This window comes from Nicotiana tabacum, chromosome 2, assembly GCF_000715075.1.
Source record: "Nicotiana tabacum cultivar K326 chromosome 2, ASM71507v2, whole genome shotgun sequence".
NCBI lineage: Eukaryota > Viridiplantae > Streptophyta > Magnoliopsida > Solanales > Solanaceae > Nicotiana > Nicotiana tabacum.
In genome coordinates this window covers 89559455-89581438 of record NC_134081.1, presented here as the reverse complement: position 1 = coordinate 89581438, position 21984 = coordinate 89559455, and the positions used below count along the sequence as shown (strand labels likewise).

Below are 21984 nucleotides of genomic sequence, written 5' to 3'. Positions count from 1 at the left end.
TTCTCCGAGGCCATTAGATCTATCTTGCTTTTCCACCCGTCAGCCCTTACTTGGATCTCATCCATCTCCTTTCGGAGTTGGTTGATCTGGTCAATCTTCTGCCGCACATGCAAAGTATTGTCATTAGCCACTGCGACCGGATCCTTATTTCTAACTTCAAAAACCTTTACCTTTTCAACCAAGTCGGCGTGCTCCCGCCTTAGGACCGATGCTTCTTTCTAAGCCTCATCCAGCTCGGCCTGAAGGTTCTCAATGACCCCTTATTGTTGCCCGCTGAGAAGTTTATACATATCCCTTTCCGGGCAAGTTCCTTGACCTCGAGCTCAAGAAGATTGACCTCAACCCGATACCGAAGAAAGCTCTCGTGATGAAGTACCGAGGCCTAAAAAAGATGAAAAATGTGAGAAATATCAAAGCCTAAGTAAAGTTAGATGGAAAGTAATGATGCCTTACCCGGTTCAACGCATGTTATGCCTCAGTGAAAAGGCATGACACGTTCACCTCATTCATTTTTGCCTGGTCCTCCTCGATCACCAGGCATCAGAGGTAGCTAGTTATCTTCATAGGAGCATACAAAACACGGGCATCCTCCGGGACGATCCGAATAACCGATCTCTTGCGACCGGGGTCCACACTCGGAGTAGGGAACTGGTTGATCAATTTTAGGCTCGAACTCAGCCCGCCAGCTTCTGAGGATATGTCCTTCTTCGAAACTTCCAGGTAGCCCATCCCGGAGAAATCTTCCAAAGAAGACGAGTCCACACAATCGAAAAAGGAGTGAAAGGGATCGTTCACACCATAGACCACTTCGTTGGACTTCTCCTCTCTTGCTTGGGCCTCCTCGAGCATGGACTCAATGTAGAAGGGTATCCCTGAAATATCTATTATACTGGGCGCTTCCTTCCGAGCGGAGTCGACGTCCTAGGGAGTTCCACCTTGGGTCTCCCTATCGATCTCTTGAGTCTGAGGGGGGTCGACCTCACGAGTCTCCCCTTCGAATGCCTCCTGCTCCCCGGAAAAGGTCGTCCCGTCGGTAAAGAAAATAAGCTCATCCTCCGACTCGTCCCTGAGCCAGAATAGAGAGTCGGAGTCCGATACTTGGGAGCTAGAGCTCCTTCTCGGCTTGCGGGCCACCCTCTTCTTTGGTTTCTTCACCTCGGAGCACGGGGATCCCGAAGGTTTTCTCTTCCTTTTATTCTTTTCCTCCACGGTAGCCCCGGGTACCCCGTAACAACGGAATCAACGGGCAAGGACACGCCCTTGTCCCCTTCCAATAGTCTAAGTTCGGTGATCTTAGGCAAACCTACAACATCAGAGCGAAAGAAAAGTCAGTATGTTGGAAGATAGAAGCATGGTATTAATTATTCTGAAAAAGGCCTTACGATGAGAACGGGCCTCCCACCGGGCCTTCGCGAGCCCGCACCATGCGCGCTCGGAGTACGTCATCTGAGTACATATTCCCTCGATTCATTCCTTTAGCCGGGGGACCGCATTCGGAACCCGGGCGACAGTTGCACAACCACAAGTATGAATAAGAAGAAAGAAATTGAAGGAAAGGAAAACCTTTGACGCTTAAAGAGAAATTGCACTTACGAGATGTGTTCCACTTCTCAGGGAACGACATGTACTCGGGGGGAATCAAGTCTTCGATAGGAAATTAGAAGAGAAATTGTGTGAAAAGTTTCATCGTTATCTCATTTTAATCCACGTACCCCTATATGTAATCAGGAGATCCAGAAGATTATCCATTTACAAAATACAGCAAATCAAATGCCAGATGCATTTACTGATTTGAATAGGCTAACTAAGTCACATATCCCTGTAGAGAATGTGCCTATCCGAATTGATGTCCCAGTAGGATCATCTACTACTTGAGAGTTAGTGAACCTAAAGTGTGGTAGGCCTTTGGGTTATAAGGATCGAAATCCTCGAAAAAGAAAATCGACAAATGACAACGATACTATGAAGGGATCTCCTGAAGAGACCCAAGATCTGATTAGTTTTGAGATTCCTGAAGAAATCACTGAACCTGATACTCAAGTAAGCAAGGAACTCTTAATAAGTTCTACTCGTGATGGAATTATTTTGAATTGATCTGAAATAGTGGTAGATAATATTTTTGCTTATAATGTTGCACTTAACATTATGCAAGATAGTGAGGATTTTGATCCCCGATCTGTCGAATAATGTCGACAAAGACCTGATTGGCCAAAATGGCAAGGGGCAATTAAATCAGAATTGAACGCACTTGCTAAAAGAGAGGTCTTTGGACCAGTAGTCCAAACACCCGTTGGTATAAAAACAGTTGGTCATAAATGGGTTTTATGCGAAAAAGGAATGACAAAAATGAAGTTGAAAGATACAAGGCTCGCTTTGTCTCACAAGGATTCTCACAACGACCTGGAGTCGATTATGAAGAAACATATTCACCCGTTATGGATGCCATAACATTTTGATATCTCATCAGTTTAGCCTTACGTGAAAGGCTTGAAATACATATGATGGATGTGGTTACAACTTATCTGTACGGGTCACTTGATAATGAGATTTACATGAAAATCCCTGAAGGATTTAAAATGCCCGAAGCATATTCAAAATCTCGGGAAATGTACTCAATCAGATTACAAAGATCTTTGTACAGGTTAAAGCATTCTGGGCGCATGTGGTATAATCGCCTCAGTGAATATTTGCTGAAAGAAGGTTACATAAATGATGTTATTTGTTCATGTATTTTTATAAAGAAAATGGCATCCGAATTTGTTATACTTGCTATTTATGTTGATGACATAAATCTTGTTGGAATTCCAGAAGAGCTTCAAAAGGCAATTGAATATCTTAAGAAAGAATTTGAGATGAAAGATCTTGGAAAGACAAAATTTTGTCTTGGTCTGCAAATTGAATATTTAGTAGACGAGATATTTATCCATCAATCTGCCTATACATAAAGGGTCATAAAATGCTTTTACATGGACAAAGCACACCCATTGAGTACACCAATGGTTGTTCGATCACTTGAAGTGAATATGGACCCGTTCAGACCTCTAGAAGAGGAAGAGGAACTCCTTGGTCCTGAAACACCATATCTCAGTGCAATTGGTGCACTTATGTATCTTGCTAATGCTACAAGACCTCACATAGCGTTTTCTGTTAATTTACTAGCAAGATATAGCCCTTCTCATACAAAGAGATATTGGAATGTGATTAAGCATATTTTGCGATATTTAAAGGGAACTCTTGATATGAGTTATTTTATACTAACAAAGATAGTGCAGATCTTATTGGTTATGCAGACGCAGGTTATTTATCTAATCCCCATAAAGCTCGATCTCAAACCGAGTACGTGTTTACATGTGGAGGTACTGTCGTATCATGGCGCTCCACAAAGTAATCTATTGTTGCTACTTCTTCAAATCATGCTGAGATAATAGCTATTCATGAAGCAAGTAGGGAATGCATATGGTTGAGATTAGTGATTCATTTTATTCAAGAAAAATATGGTTTGAAATGTGATAAAAGATCCACAATTTTATATGAAGACAATGCTGCATGCATAGCCAAATTGAAGGGAGGATTTATAAAAGGAGATATAAGGAAGCACATTTCACCAAAATTATTCTACACACACGATCTTCAGAAAATTGGTGACATCGATGTGCAACAAATCCGTTCAAGTGACAATCTGGCAGATTTATTTACTAAATCTTTGCCAACTTCAACTTTTGAGAAGATGGCATACAAGATTGGAATGCGGAGACTCAAATATTTGAAACAAGATTTTCATGAGGGGGAGTAAAATAAGCGATATACTCTTTTTTTTTTCTTACTAAGTTTTTTCCCACAGGGTTTTTCTTATAAGGTTTTTAATGAGCCAGCTAGCAATGCGTATTACTAAATATGTGTACTCTTTTCTTTCACCAGGATTTTTTTTCCACGGGGTTTTTCCTAGTAAGGTTTTAATGAAGCACATTATCTTTTAATGAACATCCAAGGGGGATTGTTATAAATATATTATATTATAGATGTTCATTTACTCCGTTGTAAATAAGTTTCCTGAAGAAGTTTATCCATACGAGACTCCGCCGTAAATATGTTTATCTATTTAGTACTCTATTGGAAATAAGTCTCCTGAAGAAGCTTATCATTTTGGTACTCCGTTATGGATAAACATAACCCCGATAGAAGATTATCTATATCTGGTATAATAGCAGCTTACACAGCAGCTTGCAGTAACAGCTTACAAGCAGCTTGCAGTAGCAGTCCTTTCTTCTATAAATAAAGGAATTTTCAGTTCATTATGTATAACAGTTTGAATTTTGAATAATATATCAGTTTCTCTCTATACTTATTTTTACTTTATAATTTTTATTTTATAACAAGAACCAAAATATTGAGAATGGGCACGATGAATCATTTTGCAGAGTTTTGGACATTTTCCAATCTAATAACTATTCTTACAAATAAGAAAAGAAACTCATAAAAAAACAATAGGAGTACAAATTAAAACAAACAACAAAACAAAAACGTCTCCCTATACCAAAATGTCTCTTATGAGAAGTTGGGAATAATTCAATGGCGGGAAAAGGAATCCCTAGAATATGTACTCCTAAGTCCTAATGCTAAGCATAAGCATCCCCAGCTTCTTCAAAATTCCTTTCAGACCCAAAAACAATTCAAACCCTAAATTTCTTCTGCTCTTCGTTTCTCCAATGGCTTCTTCCACCAAAGTCACAGTGGAGTACGCGAAATCAGGTCGGTCCTCATGCAAAAAATGCGACAACAAAATTCCCTTGAAATCAGTGAGGCTGGGTTTAGTGACGAAACACGCTCAAGGTTTTGAGCAGACGAAGTGGCATCACATTGATTGTTTTCCGTTCAATTCTGATTCCGTTTCCTCTGCGGAAGACATCACTGGATTTTCATCACTCCAGGTATAATTTAAAATTATTTCATGCCCTGTCTTGCTGTTTTAAGCACTTTATGCATGCGGAGTTTCTACTGGATTCTGTATTTGAAATATATTCTCACGAAAAAAGAAAGATTTTTTTTTCTCTTACAGCTTGTTTGGAGGGTTGTTACCTATTGTATTGTATAATATTGTTACTTTAAATACGATGCTTGTTATGATTGTTACTTAAATTTTATTGTATCGTATCGTTAAATCCGTTGTTACGTAACGACGAAATATGTCACTTTATGTAACGTCCGATTTGGTGCGGTCGCGTCGTTACCTTGTGTTTTTCTCTCAATCTCCCCCTTCATTATTATTAAATAATTTTATTTTATCATTTACCCTACCTTTTTATATACCGTATCATAATTTTTTTTAATAATATTGCAGGTTTATTATTCATATTGCTAGTGTGTGATATCATAAAACGACGGCAAACGACACAATCTATCCAAACATTGTATTCATCAAACGATACAGTACAATACAATACAATACAATACGATACATTATGAAATGATACGTAACAACCATCCAAACAATCTGTTAGTTGTATGTATGGGTGAACATGTGCCAAACTGCCTTCAGCTAGAGCTTCGCATATAAATTTTTCAAAATTATGTCTTTGTAGTAGGCAAAGTGATTGTCAGAAACTTGTGGATGTGGTGGCATTCCGCACCACCTGACTTAGTACGCCTATGTTTCCGCTTTTTCTTGCCATCTCGATAAACAATAGCGCATTGGTTTTATTTGACAAATATCAGGTTTCTCGTTAAGATGATAGTATTCGTCGTTGTAGCTAAGTTTGTCTATCTGATTTCATGCAGAGCAAAGACAAAGAAGCTTTGGAGAAATTGATTAACAAAGAGCTTCCAGCTTTGCAGAAGGTGCGGTCTCATTTAGTGTTTACATTCTGTTAGGCAATTTCAGTGTGTGTATAAAATGCTTGTTATGGTAACATGTAAAGTGAAATAACTCAAATAGCAGCTTACTCTTTCCGAATTTGGATAGGCTGAAATTTTCTCCCCTATAATTCCCACTATTTAGAATCTGAAGAAGATGAGTTTGGCTAATTTGTGCTTCAAATCCTTTTCTGGTTTTCTTTGTTTGAGGGATGGTTCAACTTAGGTTATACAAGATATGAGTTCCCAACTCTTTTCGCCTTTTATTTTACTTCCTGAAGTTTGAAGCTTTGCCACTTCTTAAAGCTGAGGTACCTAGTCGAGTAAGTCAGTTTGTAGAAACTTCTGTCACGCTAACAATGAAGGAATTAATTCACAGGTTTCTGATGCAGACACAGATGGGATTGACAGAAAACAAAAGGAAACTTCTGCACAGGTGAAGGTAAGTGCTAGTGAATCTGGTGTTGCCTGCTTCTTACTTATTTATTCTCACTCATTTCCTGCTTCTGGTTTGTAAAATAATTGAGAAGGAAGAATCAGAGCATGAAGAAAGCAAGCAAAAGCGACTAAAGGTAAATATTGCAGTTTCCACTTGAAATATCCCATAGATGCTTTTCTAGATTAAAAGGAAACTAGTAACTAGAGACCCCCAAGGCTTCAGTTTAGTGGTAAGAGCGTAACAAGTGATGTGTAGGTTAGGCGCACATCATGGGTTCGAACCCTACCATATATAAAAGCCTGGTATTAAGGTGATAACGGTAAAGGGGCGGTCACATTATCTACCGAGTTTCAAGCCGTGTGCCATTGGCCCCCGGGATTTCTCGGTTATCAAAAAAAATTAGAAGGCAACTAGAAGCCACAACTTGTATCATTTTTATTTCACAACTTGTTTGCTGAAACTAAAGCTTCATGATCTATGGCATGTCAGCAGGATAATGGGAAAGATGGAAGAGTAATCAGGAAACATATACATTCTTTGGTCTTTCTAGACTATGTTGGCACTTGTCAGGGCAAACATTAACATGCATGTCGAAATCATCTAGCTGGTCCAGAATGCAAATACTTTTTGTGGTGCTCTACTAATGCTGACAGCTAAATTTGTCTGTATTCGTAGAAAGGAGAGATGGTTGGCATCTTCCCTAACAAGGATAGGGAAGCCTTTGGGCTTTACCTGACAACAAAAATTGTCTACTTTTCACTCTCGGTATCCAGCATTGAAATTGGCCTTAAAATAAGCTTTATCCCTCCAATTAACCATGAATGAATATGGAAATAATGGTTGACTTCATTGATTAGTTTTCCCAGTTACATGAAGTAGTATGTTTCATGTTCTTGCAGCATTTCTCTGTGTTTCTCTCCTTATCTTTTTAGTTAAACTAACTTCCTAAGCATGTCTTGCATGGCAAAATCTCTTTTAGCTGTCTGCGACTGATGAGGGAGCTGAGTTGGAGATAGCCTTCTCTACTAAGGATGTGAAGACCACTTATAAGGTAAAATATCTTGGATATGAGAAAAATCAGTAAGCCCCCTGTCCCCACATCACAGAGAAGTAAAAAGTGAATAGAAATTTTTGTAGGTGTTTAGACATAAACAATGTGAGATCTGAAAAAAAGTAGTTTTTAAAGTTAAGTTGAGAGGTAAGTTTTTAAAGTTCACTTGAAAAAATATTGCAGCTTTGTGAGAGGTAAAACCCACTATTTCAAATTTGAAACTCATCTTCATTTTTTTTTTTTTTGAAACTTATCTTCAAAAATTTCAATTAACTGTATAACCAAACAATGTTTTGAAGACGAGTTTAAAAAAAAAAAGGAAAAAAATTGTATGAACAAAAGGGGTTAGTTTGTACCCATTAGTGTCTTTTTCCTTATAGTTTTTGATTTGTCGTAGAATAACATTTCACGTGCAATGTTTTAACAAGTTGCTGCTTTTACATTTAGCTATTAGCTAACTGAGTGACCCCCTTGCCCCCTCTTTTCGAGGATATGAAAACAGAGTGATCTGTTTAGCTTCTGAGCCACCTACTATTCCTTGTTACAGTTTTATATTGTCTTAGAATAGGCCATGGATTAGATGTTTGGCAGAAGTGTTTTAATGAGCTATTTCTTAATCCAGGATGCCAAATTACCACCAAAATGGAGGGCACTTCAAACTATTATATATCTTGAGAAGGTTAGTTCTATTGAGGTTATGCTTGATTCTTTGACTATCATGTTGACGCTCATGTTCTATGAGGTTTTTGGTTGAATACATGAACTCATGAAGATAGCATTCTTCTGTTAGTGGTAGTGGGGCGGGCGTGCTGTTACATAGGTATTTTAGACTATTTCTCCGTAGGATGCTTTTGTGTTTCTTTAAGCATGTTGATAGCACCCTAACTAAAAAGGAGAAAATATAGGTCCTAGTATGTAGATCAATTCTTTCTGATGTTGGACATCAGATAGCTGCAACTTCTCCCTCTCATCATTCTCATTCTACAATTTTAAAATTTTCCTTCTCCATTTGATGTGACATTTTTTTGACATATTGCTCCACTTTTTTCAGGTCCAAATATTATTTTACCAGTTTTCTCAGTGTTCATATTATGACTCTTTCATGCTTAATATTTGTGCTATTCTAAATAGTATAACCTATAATGGGATGGAGGAGTATGAGATGCAGAGCCAGATGCACGCATAGCATGCGGGCTTTTATTCTGACACTGGCTTGGCATGTGATCTCAATGATCTGACTTTTCCCCTTATGTCCTTTTTTTGGGGTTTGTAGGATGACGTGCTTCATGCTTCACATAAAATTGCCGCCTTTGATTTTGATGGCTGCCTTGCCAAAACATCTGTGAAAAGGTATGGCTTCTTCTTGTGTTTTATATTATCTAAAACTCTTCTCAGGATGAGAGATTTTATGACACATGGATTGACGTAATGATAGTTATTGCAAAACTACATGCTGTGTGATTGAAGCTTAAAGTAACTCTAGGATGGAAAGATTCAAACACGGCATTTGATAGAAACGAATTGTCATTTTTCTGATAAGTCAAAAACATTTGTTAATTGCCCCACAATACTTCCTGCATTACAATCATGAATATTATAGACGTCCAAGAAATTGCATCCAACTATCTTTGCACAGAGATATCAACTTTCCCCCCAAAATAACAAAATGTGAGAAGCGAGGTTGAGATAGTTTGGATATGTTAAGAGGAGATGCCCATATGCCCCAGTAAGAAGGTGTGAAGGTGTGAGATGTTGGCCATGGTAGGGGTAAGGTTGCATACACATTACCCTCCCCAAACTCTATGTTGCAAATAACGATCCCCTAGCCTCCGAAAAGGACACCACCTTCTTCGCTTAACCAGATGTTACTTCCTCGTACACCCAAAAGGCTTCACCAATGGAGAAGTAACTATTGCAGGCATCTTTAAGTTTTAGTTTTTAATTGCCTATGTATTAGCGGATAGCAAACCAAAATTCTCACGTAGGGGTATTGATTTTTGAAAATTTGTAACTTCAAGATGTACCTTTCCCTTCTATTGACATCAAATAAGCTAGTCTACCTTTACATCATATAGAGTCTGGTGACGTTTTCAAAATAAGAAGTTATTTAGAGTCTGGTGAATACTAAGCATAGCAATCCCCCCTCCCCCCCCCCCCCCCACACACACACACACACTCTCCTTCTTTTCTCTCCCTCCCTCCCTCCCTCCCTCCCTCCCCTGTGTGTTAAATTTGTTTTGGATGAACTAGATATATCGATGTTATAAATATATTGGAATTCGTCAAGTACTTTTACAGCCAAATTTTTCATGTTGGTGAGAGTTCCGTTTTCTTAGAGTTGGTGCAGATGCTTGGTCTCTGATGCATCCATCAATCCCAGAGAAGTTGCAGAGCTTGTACAATGATGGCTATAAGCTGGTAAATATCATTTTCTAGTAAAATCTCTTAATAACATGTTTAATTCATATGTTCCAGTATATAAAGTCACTAGGGGTAGTTGAAGTATGCGCGACAAGTTCATTGTGTTCTCTGCTGGTTAGCCATCTAATTTTAATTAACACAAGCAGGTAATATTTACCAATGAGTCCAACATTGAGCGGTGGAAGAACAGTAGGCAGGCAGCTGTGGACTCGAAGATTGGACGACTTGAACAATTTATCAAACTTGCTGGTGTTCCATTTCAGGTGGTTTAATCTGTTTGTGCGTGTCTCAATTTTGGATCCAGCTAGTGTTTTTTCTTAGATGTTTCAAAGGTTATATCTCTTTCAGAAGGTGCTCAATGTAGCTGATAATTTGCTTATAAATGCCTGTGTGATTTTCCCCAGCCCCTCCCCCAATCAGAGGAATGGAAAATGGGGAAGTAAAAGAAGTCTCTCTCATTTAAAATTACTATTTTTCACGATAATGCTTCTGGGAATTGGTTTGATGGACCCTAGTTACACAAATCAATGTATATCTTTAGTAGTTCATTCCATTTCTGCACTTATCTCTTCCTTGTTTCTGATGCCTCCTTTTTGCTTTCATCAAATAAGTAGAACTTTTCACAGGCTCACTGAGGTAGGATCTCTTTATAGCTTTTTTTGGTTGTTGGTGATGGGTTGTGATTTTTGTGTGTATGTTTGTGGTTTTTTTTTTGGGTGTGTGTGTGTGGGGGGGGGGGGGGTTAATGAAAGTAGATCTCTTCATAGCTTTGGAAATAACGAAAGTAGCAGAGAGAAAATAATCAACTTCATTTCTCTGTATGTATATTCTAATGCTTTTTTCATAGCTCTGTTAATGCAGGTTTTCATCGCTTGTGGCTTGAGTAATAGTAAGCCAGAAGATCCCTTTCGCAAACCTAAAATAGGGATGTGGAATATTATGAAAAAGCAGTTCAATTTTGGAATTTCCATTGAGATGGATAAGTTATATCCTCTTCCTTGTTCAATAGCCCAATTATAAAATTAAGTTGTTTTGTTTCTAGTGCTTGTCAAAGCTAATGGAACTTTGCTTATTGTCATTCTAGATGTTTTTATGTTGGTGATGCTGCTGGCAGACAAGGCGATCATAGTGATGTTGACATTAGATTTGCACAGGTACCTGACTAATCCGCTACATGGCTTACATTAGATGCTGATTGTTGTTGCATGCTTGTTTTCAATTTTGCTTTATGCAAACTTGAGTTACCTCCCTGCCTAACTGATTGATTCGCTGATGTGCATGATTCTTGATTACATATGGTTCAGAAGCTCTCTTCAAAATGCTAACCATATCACAAACGTTTTTGCAATAATAATCAGTTGCATAGTTGATTTTTCTTCTAAAAGGCAAAAATATTTTTCTTCCCATTCCCCAAAATGGCACACCATAAGTCCACAGGTTCACATCTTCAGTACATGCAAGGTATAATATGGGGTTCCACTGTTGTGTTTGCAGGCCATTGGACTAAAATTTTATGTTCCAGAGGAATTCTTTGGAAAGTAGTTTACTTGCGAAGGAGCTCTTTTTTGTGTAACATCCACTATAGTAGAAAAAGACTATCTGAGCTCAGGTAGGAGAGCATGCGTAAAACTCCTTCCCTACAAAGGGGGGTTGCATTGTGTAAATAATACTTGGTTAGATACCTTTGATTGCTTTGCAGAAGATTTTTCTTATTTAAATTATCTTCCATTTTTATTTTCTGCAATTATTCTTCAAGATTCAAGAATCAAGTCTATGAAGAGATGCATTGCTTAGAAATAGGTTATCTAATTTCTTAATACAAAACTGACGAATGGGTTAAAAGTTTTGAATTTTTCTGGTTGGCGATGGGACGTTGATGCAAAAAAAAAAAATCTCGACATGGGCAGAAAGGAGTAGTTTGGCGGAGGGCGTTTAGATCAGTTGGTAGTGCAATTTCTTTTAAATTACCTTTTGACTAGTGATTTCATTAACCTTTTGATACAAATATTTATAAACCCAGTGTTGTTTAGCTTATAGAAAAGCTAGGACCACTGTTTATACCTCAAGTCAAAATGGGGATAATCGTGTTTGAAACAAGTTTAGTTTTAAAGTGGTTTTAGAAGCTCCAAATTTCTGCTTCGGCAGTAATTGATAAGCGAAATGCCTTCGTGCCTGTATTCTATGAAGACACATAAAGATGATGCCTGAACAAGCTGAACTTCCGATCAAAACTTCGTATCAATATACTCTCACAGCAAGAATAATCTTTGTGAGATTGAAGAGTCAGCTTTTTGCCTCAAATGCAATTATACAAAAAAATAACCTAGCTCCGACTAACAATACATTCTTTTCTGCGTATGATATCCAATGTAACACAAGAGTACTTCTGTATTGCAAAAGCTGGTAACTACCTCATTTCTTCTGACCAATCTCGCCTTCTATTATTGCATGTCTGGTCAACACAATTTCCTTTACCAGATTCTTATAAGTGAATGGTCTAACTGCAGCTCGCAAGAACAATTCAGGAGGAGTTTTTCCTTTCTTAAGTTTCCTTCTAAAAGGACCAAATCCAAGATTCTCCCACTCCTGTGGGCTAACTTTGGCTCTAACACCTCTCATAGCTAATTCATCTCCATTTCTCTTTGCTTCTTCTTCCTTCTCTTCCATTGCCCTTATATTCTTTTCATAAAATTTCGTAGATGTCTCCATATATTTCTTGGCAAACTTCTCCATCGCTTCGTTACTACCCAATGCCTTCTTAAATTCTTCATCCCAGAATGTAGCATCCTCTTCCTGACTTGAATCCTCATCCTCCTTGATACCCGGCTCATCATCATCACTTCCTCTTGCATCCAGATCCACATCATACTGACCCTCATCTTCATCGCCATCTTCACCATCTTCATCGTCCTCAATCCAGTCCACTATCTCGGTCTCCCCCTTGTTATTACTACCATAATCATCATCATCATCCGGTGCATCACATCCCATTTCCATTTCCTCCAATTTCGCCTTCCACTCTTTCGTATAAGGATGCAACAACATCACAGGATGATTGTTCAACAAGAACCCCAAACACTTGGACTTCTTTTCATCATTCAATTTCTCATACGCTTTTACCACATCATCCACAAATGCCTTAGGATTCACTCTCACAATCTTACACAACCCGCCAAAATAAGTACATAACTCCACCCTCCCATTATCGTCCTCCAATTCAAACAAAAAATCCTGCTCACTTTCTGGATCAAGCAACGGCGCTAATGCCTTAAAAAAGTCATCTTGAGGCTCAAATCTACACTGATACACAGGCCTCTGTACATATACAATATCAGGTCTCATCCATGCTGCACATTGTGTGATCAATGACCTCGCCATATTCCCGAGCCGTCCCATCAAATTCCATTTATCCAACCTCTGATTCCCAGCTTCAACTGCAACTTCAGACACCAAAGTCCATTGTTGCCAAGGCAAATCCGATATCCTCCACTTAGGATGCCTTACAAACACCCAAAAGTACCTAAAGCCCACATTTTTATCCATTGCGTCCAATCTATTCTGAAATTCCTGAGCCATTTCATGTTGCTCTATCTTTTCCCACTCTTCTTGGTCTTTAACTTCACCAATCATGGATACACATTCGTCCGAGAATCGCCCTCGAATAGGCTCCCCTAAAACAACTCCACGCCAAGAATATGGGCCAAATTGACCATATTTATACCAATCAAACGGGTTTTTGAGATTTGGGTCATCTTTTTCCATGAACCTAACCATTCTATCATAGCCTAAACCAATCATTTGAAGCTCTTCTTCGGAGAAATTATCAGGGTAGTTTCCGTGAGGGTTCTTAAGCCTGTAAAAAAGGCTTTCTGCTAATTTCTTGCTTTTCCGGCGAGCATTTCTCTTAGCTTGTCGCCGGAACTCAGCGCTTCCCTCGATGCGACCTGTTGATGGGCCACCAGGTTTTCCTTTGCTTCGGCCGGCAAACGATCGGATGTCCCTCCGGCCACTGTCATTTCGCCGAGATTGAATAGAGAGAGGCTTTGGAGTTCTGAAGGTGGATGGAAATTGAGGTAGTGTTCTGCGAAGAGGGTTGAAGAAATGGGCGAGAGATGGTGATTGAAATGTTAAGAGGGTAGGGTTTAGGGTTTTAGCTACGGACAAGTTCTGATTCTGCATTTTTTCGCAGCAACAGGGGCAAAGGAGCGAGCTGTGTTGGGTATTTAACCAGAGAAGATAACAAATGAAAAAGAAAGATAGTAAATTACAACTTGTAGAGATTTTTTCTCCAAACTAATTAAGTAGATTAACTTAATCAGAAGCATAATGAAGTGGTTAACTATTTTCTTCCTTGGATGAAGCGCTAAAATGAGGATAGTTTTGTAGCACGTTCCAAATACTTTTCAATTTTATGTTAAATCTCTCGAGACATTTTTATTTTATGTAAGAAATTTGAAACTAAAATGCAAGTATCACATTTTCTTCTATTTAAATACTCCTAATAAAAGATTATTAACCATTTCCTCAATGTTAGATTTTCATTTTTCTATTAACTAGCTTTAGGGTATATAAGTGAGTGTTAAAGTTTAAAAATTTATATAAATATTATTTTCTCTATTTCAATTTACATAACACATTTTTCTTATTAAAAAAAATAAAAATATATATATATATATATTAGTTGACGGAAACAATATATACATAGTAATTAATATTAATCAAAGATCCAATGTTATTATTTTTAGTCCTCTTGTATTTAGAAAAATATATATCAACTTGCAACTTTGAATAATTTTAATACAGAGTTTTAATTTTGTGAGTTAAAATTTTTCTTTTATATTTTTTTTTAGGACAAATACCAATAAAATTTGGTGCCTTCAACTTTTAGAAAATACAATTCTACCAATCAAAACTTAATTAACTTTGCTAATAAACTTTGTGACTTTATTGATTACTGCAACTTTTTGTACTAATAATCCGTAATTGTAACATCGCCAATTGATGAGATTTCTGACATTGACCAATTATTTATTTGGTTGGGAGTTACGTTTTTGTTGTTAAACTAAATGTTTCATAACACTAATAATTCATCATCTTTCTATCTATTTAAAGGCTCTTGAGTCTTGATTACTAATAAATTTCCCATGTCTTAAATTATTTATCGTATTTATCTTTTACACGTCTTTAAAGAAAATATTAATTAGAATGAATTTTTGACTATTTACCTTTATTTCGGTCCTTAATATAATCTCTCTTCATTGAACATTTACTTTATTTATGTGTCATTTACATCTTCAAGAATAATTACTACTAAGGATAAAATGGAAAAAATAATTAATTTTATCTTAAACTTCTAAAATGATAAATAATTGAAACATCTATTTTTAGACATTATGATAAATAATTTGAGACAGAGGGAGTAGAAATTAATACTTCATATTAATTGTATATTGGCTTATTTTAACTCTAATTCCGTGTCTAACTTTACTTTTAGAATAATCAATAGTACTGGATCAAAAATAAAATAAAATGGAAGAACCAATATAGTATTTCTTTTCTTCATTTTTTGACTTTAATGTCTTGAATACAAATATAATATTTAGTGGTTAGATATTAAAATATTGAAAATTTGAATTCCTAAAACGTAGTTTAACGTCAAAATTAGTTGTTATATTTGGTCCTAAATATTAGGATTTTGAATTATAAAAAGAATATTTTTGTTGATTTAAATGTCCTAAATATTGAGATTTCCTACTATAATAAATAAAGTGTAGTTGATTTCAAAATACTAAATATTAGAAAATTAATAAAATGACTATTTTATCCAGTGTGAATTCTATTTTTTAAGGGTAAAAATGACGAACAACATTTCGCTAAGGGCTTTCGTGCTTTTAATATAGTATAAATATAGATACCATAACAATGACTTCAAACTTGAGAAAGTGTTATTCTAAGGAAGAAACTTGAGAGTACTATAATCCTTACGAGCTATCTTTGGAATTCTTACATTATTTTGTTGACATAGCCTAGAGATCACTGGACTAGAATATCATTTCTTATCAAATTTTTTTATTTACAATACGTAAAGAAGGATGTCGTATGAAATAGGGGCGGCGATTTTTTTTTATAGAGAAATATATATTTTTAGCTGCTCCTAAAATAATAGTCGATTAAATATATATTTTTTGTATATACATATTTTATATATTTTTTAATTAGTGAATAAAATTAATTTTGACCGACCCACTAATTTTTATATTTTGCGCAAAAATTACTACTTGTTTTTTAATCAAAGTTGGTTTCTTTTCACACAAACATTATATGTTTAAATGGTATTCCTACCAGGAAAGGAGGGAAAAGAAAAGAAAAATTTAATATAATCTTTTAATATTTCATTTCTATACTCATTATCCTACAAGTAATAATACCAGTATTATTTAAGATCAAATAATATCTTAGTTGATTATTTATGTCAATAAAATTTCCTAAATTCTTAACTGTAACTTTAACTAATTTTCTCAATATGTAAAAGTTCACTTTAAAAGTTTAAGAAAGTGATGTCCTAATTTATATTAAAAAATTAAATACATTAGAACTCCGTTTTATCAGAACCAAGTGCGAATTTCCTTCACCTCTATGAAATATTTTAATTCCCTTCCCTTAATTTACAGACAAGAAAAGTATAAACAAAGATGAAGTGTACAATTATATTCCGGGATTTGACAAATTTCCGATGATCTTATTCTAATCTTCTCCATCTGACCCGTAATGGCCCGACGAAATCATACGACGGAGCTAGGATGTATAGCCTGCGAAGATTTGACGGAGCTCGGCGCCGGCAAAGAAGGTTGGCTTGTAAACAACCCTAATCTCCTCACCGCTCTCGACACTCACTCTCTCGCGTTAGCCAACCGCTCGATTGTTCTCATTCTTCATTGGTCCGAAGGATCCGATCCGGTAAGTAACCGGGTGAAGATCGTGCCCGAACTTTCTCCAATCGAGGCTGAGTATATATCGGCGATCGCGTGGTTAGTCTTTGATGATATCAAAGTTCTTGCTTTGGGCACTTCTCGTGGTTATTTGTTGACTTACTCTCTCCGTGGTGATCTCATTCACAAACAGGTACCGATTTTTCCAAGTTCATAGTTTGCCAAAGCAGCATAATTATTACTGTGCTCTTTATCAATATAACAATAACAAATAGTAAAAATAATAGTGATAATATAAATGTATGCTTTGAATTTGATTTGGGACTGATTGTTGTGTGAAGAAGCTATTTGAGGGGAAACAATTATGGTTGTCTAACATAACAATAACAATAAAAAGATTTTGATTTGGGTGTGCGTTGATAGCGTTGATGGCTTATGAAGGGGAAAGGAAATGGACATTGAACAGGCTGTAATATTTGTTTTTTCGGAGAACGTTTGTTCTACAATAGTGTTCCTTTTAGTAATGGGACAAAATGTCAAAGAAAGAGCTAAACAAGCACTAGATAAGCAAGTTGGTGCTTCCTGAATGGATTAAGAAGTTGTTGCACATGCTGTATCCTTCATTCGATTGAACTTGCTATGTCTTCCTCTTTCTGCTATAAGAAGAACTGATAGGGAATAAAGAAAGGAAAGACTCAATCTTTATTCTTCAGCAATGCATTTGAGTTGTCTTCCTTGACAATGTGTACTTTTGTTCGACATTATTTGTTGTTTGATTTCTAGTGTCCTTTCGCTGTGCCATAAGATAATTAGCAAACTGACAAGAACTTTTGTGTGGCAGATAGTAAGCCCTGGGAAGATTCTCAGATTGAGAGTCCGTGGAACCAAGAGAGATTTGACCCAAGATGCATCATCAGAAGAGGTCTGTGTTGTTATGTCAGGTGTTATTGCTCGGTTTGATGGATCTGACTTTCAGGTACTCCGATATTCTCGCAGTGATAGGAAACACTAGTTTTTTTAATTTATCAATTATAATATGAGAACATCTATTTTTCAGAAGTTTAGGATCTCTATGCCACACTGCTAATTCATGTTGGCAATAAAATGCAGAATATGCTTCAGAGGTGGTTTCGGGAAAGACACTCCCAGTTCTGGGATGAAAGAGATTCCGAAAATTCGATAGATACTTTTGGTAGGCTTCCATACCAGTTATGGAATGTAAGTAAGTATGGTCCTTGTGTTGACGCTGCCATCACTGGTCTGATGCCCCCTCCTCTGCTGGAAATCCAGGTAATATTTGATTTCTAACTGTATCAAATCAGTACTTTCTTTTCTTCCTTTTATACAAGGCATACGTTTTTACTGGGATTTGTTGTTTTCTCAACCCCTTCACCTAAAGTTCCACACTCACCAAAAATGAATTTTTACTGCCCAAATGAGATGCTATTTTTTGTCCTATGACTTTCGGAAATTTTCTGAAGTTATTCTGGTATTTGAATTCAGCTGCCTTTGTTGTTGGGCAGTCAAGTCAGCGTTATTATTGCGCAATCACTATTGGAGATGACGCTGTGATTTCTGCTTATCGGTTAGTCTGCAGCATATTGTATTCAGTACAGTTTATGGTTCTTTTCAAGATCACATTTAAATTTTCAATCTAGAAAGCTGTTCTCACTCCCATTTCTTACTTTATTTTACTAAATTGAGTTTCTCTTCACACTTTCAAGACTTTCTGTAGACCGAAGCCGATCAATAGTAGGGGCTATTCTCTCAAAGGTTGTGCCTGCAACTTTTTCGACAATAACTTCTATCTCAAAAATGTTATGGAGAAGTGATCCAACTCCCGCAAAAAGACCAGAACCAAAGCCTCAGCCTTTTGCTCGAGGTAGATGGTATTTCTTCATCTGTTGAAAGAATTTTTTATTCTGTTCTCTCTATGTAGTTAATCGTTATATCTGTAGAGGTTGTTCATGTATCACTGCTTTTACATGTCAAATGCTAAATTATTTTTCTCCTTCCAGGCATCCTGCCATCTCTCCTTTGCTTCTTTGAACTTTCATCTATAGATCAAGACTGAAAGAAGGTGTTCTTTTCTACAAGCTTATCTTCGAGTTAGAAAGTAGTTTGTAAGCCACTGGGCAGTAATTGACATTTGCCAGTGTCAAGGTATTGTTGCCAAAAGTTAGTTATAAAGTCTGTAGGAGTTTTTAGGTGGAGGCTTGTTTGGGATAATTAAGATTTAAGTGATCAATTCTTTCTCTATGTATAAAGTTAGCTCTATGTATTTCTTTCTTGTACCTTCTCCCCTCCCGTCTCCCTCCCTGTTTATTCTAGGTAACTATAACTTTCATTATCTCATACAATATATTCGTGTATTTTAGATGTATAGGCGATCGTTACAAAGTTTCAACGTCCTCTCTCTTTTTTTTGAATAAGTTTCAACCTGTTTTTAACTACTGTAACTAGTTGGAGAAAAAGTTAAAATGGGCTCGGCAGTTGGCACTTTAATGCAAGTTGGAGAAAATTTATGAGGAAAATAGTATGATAGAATTTATTTATCAGTACAATGCAACAGTGATTTTTGTATATGGATCATTTTTGTGCAGAGTCTCTAGTCGCTCTTGTAATACCAGGGTTGCATTTGGTGTTGCTCGGATCCTTCAAAACCCTTGCTACACCTGTGTCGTATCCAACACGACTTGGGTATGGGTATTTGGTCAACCTAGCTTGGGTGTTTTGACTACACCTACGGCCTAGAAGTATAGGTTGATTGGTATTAGTTTGAAATTTGGTTTATTTCATGTATATATTCACATAAAGTACTAGAACACTTTGCTACTATACGAGATAACTCATGAATAAATTATTAAGTGTTTAGAATGAATTTAATTATACTAGCTTCGATTTACTAACTTCAACTAATTGTCAAAATATATATGTACTCATATATGTCATAATATACATTATTGGTTGTATCTTAACACCCGTACCGTACCCGTACTCCAATCCATATCCCCCAATCCTTAGATTTAGGTGATGACGAATCTGACTTCTAGATCCGCGCTCGTGTTGGGTGCCCACACTGGTATCCAAACACCATAGGTTGCAGTAAATCAAATTTTGTGGTGTATAGGCTATTGCAAGTAGAAGGAGACACTCTATGCGTCGCTAGGTGGAGAAAAAAGTTTTAGTATAATGGTGTACCATATGTTGTATTGCCCTTTGTACATGACAGCTCCTTTTTTCAAGAAAAACCTGTTCAATTATCTCTCGTTATCTTTCTAGACTTGGAGAAAACATGATCAATATTGATTGGACCAAACCATGGTAATTTTGATTATGTTTGCTCTAGGCTTTGGGTAATTTACTTCCCAACTTTGTGCTGACTGTCAGTCAGCAAGCTGAACCTGGCAATGCAGGATGGTAAAATAAACACTATAGTTTCTAGGTAAGCCGTAAAACTCAAATAGTAACCCTGGCATATTGCTTTCCAATTGAGGTTTTATATGTGAAATGGAGAAGGCTAAAGTTATCTTCTGGGTGATTCTTCTATTCCTCCTTAGTTTTTCAGTTGAAGTCCTAGGTTCTCAATAATTCATGTGATAATATAAATTTTAGCTGTTCTTTTTCGCTTCCATGTTTTACGTAATTGTACTTCAGATTTTGTCATATACTCGAGTATCTATTTTGGATGTCAATATAGCTGACATAATGTCATTGTAAATTTGCTAGCAGCTTCTCCTTTGACTTGCTTTAAGGATCACCCTAGAAAGGGCGAGAAGCTGACATTATCACCTAGTGGTACTTTGGCTGCAATAACTGATTCTCTTGGTCGTATCTTACTCTTAGACACTCAGGCCCTTGTGGTGGTCCGTCTGTGGAAGGTTCGTTCTATGCTCCTATTTGTAATTGTAATGTGGTTTATCCAATTTATGAATAGTTATATAAGTGATCATTAGACGGCGAAGAAAATATACTTGTGTAATTCCGGTAGAATAATGTTTGATTATTAGTTCACTGAATCAACTTTTTATATAAGAACTGAATCTCAATGTTGACTGGAAAATTGGATTTAACAAATGATTTTGAGTAGTTCAGTTGAAATACTCCATAGCAAACTAGCCCCAAGTATCTTTCCAGGTTTATCGCCTGATATAATGATGAACATATTGGTTTGCAGGGTTACCGTGATGCAAGTTGTCTATTTGTCGAGATGCTTGCCAGTAAGGATGTTGAAACATCTAGATCTGCTTACGGTGAACACGTGAAGAGTGATTATTGCCTCTGTCTAGCGATTCATGCACCGCGTAAAGGGATTGTTGAGGTAGTTTGCTACACTCTCTGCTGTATCACTCTTCTCATTCATCTCAGCTCCATTTTTAAGTATATACTTCAGACTCATTGAAAGTAACTCAATACAGCCACGGCTACCAAGGATTATTAGAGTTAACCACAAACACATGTCTGATTTGTTGTTTGCTTGTGAAAACTGTATCTGATGAAAAATTGTTCGAGTAAATTTGCTGAGCAGTAATTTTTCTTGATAATACTGTATTCGAAAATGAAGATTGAGACCTTTCTATCTAAATGAATGGTTATGTTAGTGTATTTGTCTTATAATTGTAGAAAGATCTGAAAAAGGACAGTTAGAGTCCATGCTGGAAAGAGCACTTCCAAGGATGAGATGGGAACTCTAGCTGATTGTATATCTGGAGATGCATTGGGGATTATGCTTGTTTTGACGCTTGAGTTTATTATTGCAGATATGGCAGATGAGAACTGGTCCGCGTCTTCTAACTATTTCATGTGCCAAAGGTAGCAAGATTTTGCAGCCTACATACAGATTTGCCTCATCAGAAGTATCTGTGTCTTCTTATGTACCTTTGGAACTTTTCTTTTTGAATGGAGACTCCGGTCAACTCTTCGTTTTGAACCGATCTCTTAGTTGACATTATATAATAAATTCAAAACAATACGAGAAATTACAGATAAGTGCCCGGGCGCTGCCTGTACAGAATGTAAATTTCATTTGTTTGTTGCTTTTTACGAACTCCCCCAAACTTCCAAAGAATTTCTTTTCATTTTGGGATAGAGGTGGCCTGGATAACAAGGGAAGTATCACCCTCATTATTTGCATCATTGTATGTCTGTATTGCGCCAACCCTTAGTAGTGTATTATGCAGGAAATAAAAGGGATGCATTAAAATTTGCCATTCCTCGCCATCCCCTTATTTTCTGAGTGATTGTTCACTTCATCGGAATCGCTGATCTTTTACCAGAAAGTTTCTATTTTTGTT

At 36.7% G+C, this 21984-nt stretch overlaps 3 protein-coding genes and 1 pseudogene across 6 annotated transcripts; 3 read left to right on the top strand and 1 right to left on the bottom strand.

The window, feature by feature from the left end:
• The first annotated feature begins 4496 nt into the window (after positions 1-4496).
• LOC107786424 (polynucleotide 3'-phosphatase ZDP-like) lies at positions 4497-11505 on the top strand. 2 transcript variants are annotated; one of them, XM_016607893.2, is made up of 12 exons: positions 4497-4928; positions 5776-5835; positions 6230-6292; positions 6378-6422; positions 7269-7340; positions 7963-8019; positions 8614-8690; positions 9677-9758; positions 9908-10024; positions 10623-10744; positions 10846-10915; positions 11256-11505. In XM_016607893.2, exons 1-12 carry the CDS (start codon positions 4614-4616, stop codon positions 11301-11303), a joined length of 1128 nt encoding a protein of 375 aa, XP_016463379.1. In that variant the 5' UTR covers positions 4497-4613; the 3' UTR covers positions 11304-11505. The 2 variants fall into 2 exon arrangements, with proteins under 2 accessions (XP_016463379.1, XP_016463380.1); XM_016607894.2 differs by having other exon boundaries at positions 4498-4928; positions 6381-6422.
• Positions 6955-7047, top strand: LOC142174161 (U6atac minor spliceosomal RNA; annotated as a pseudogene).
• Positions 11506-11980: 475 nt separating the features above from the next.
• LOC107786423 (uncharacterized) lies at positions 11981-14006 on the bottom strand. The gene has a single exon (XM_016607892.2). It carries the CDS (start codon positions 13938-13940, stop codon positions 12174-12176), a length of 1767 nt encoding a protein of 588 aa, XP_016463378.1. The 5' UTR covers positions 13941-14006; the 3' UTR covers positions 11981-12173.
• A 2390-nt stretch (positions 14007-16396) lies between these two features.
• On the top strand, positions 16397-21755 carry LOC107786422 (uncharacterized). 3 transcript variants are annotated; one of them, XM_016607890.2, is made up of 8 exons: positions 16397-16883; positions 17532-17666; positions 17801-17980; positions 18214-18275; positions 18415-18572; positions 20423-20571; positions 20868-21011; positions 21451-21755. In XM_016607890.2, exons 1-8 carry the CDS (start codon positions 16530-16532, stop codon positions 21634-21636), a joined length of 1368 nt encoding a protein of 455 aa, XP_016463376.1. In that variant the 5' UTR covers positions 16397-16529; the 3' UTR covers positions 21637-21755. The 3 variants fall into 3 exon arrangements, with proteins under 3 accessions (XP_016463376.1, XP_016463375.1, XP_016463377.1); XM_016607889.2 differs by having other exon boundaries at positions 20420-20571; XM_016607891.2 differs by having other exon boundaries at positions 20420-20571; positions 21314-21477.
• The last annotated feature ends 229 nt before the right edge of the window (positions 21756-21984 follow it).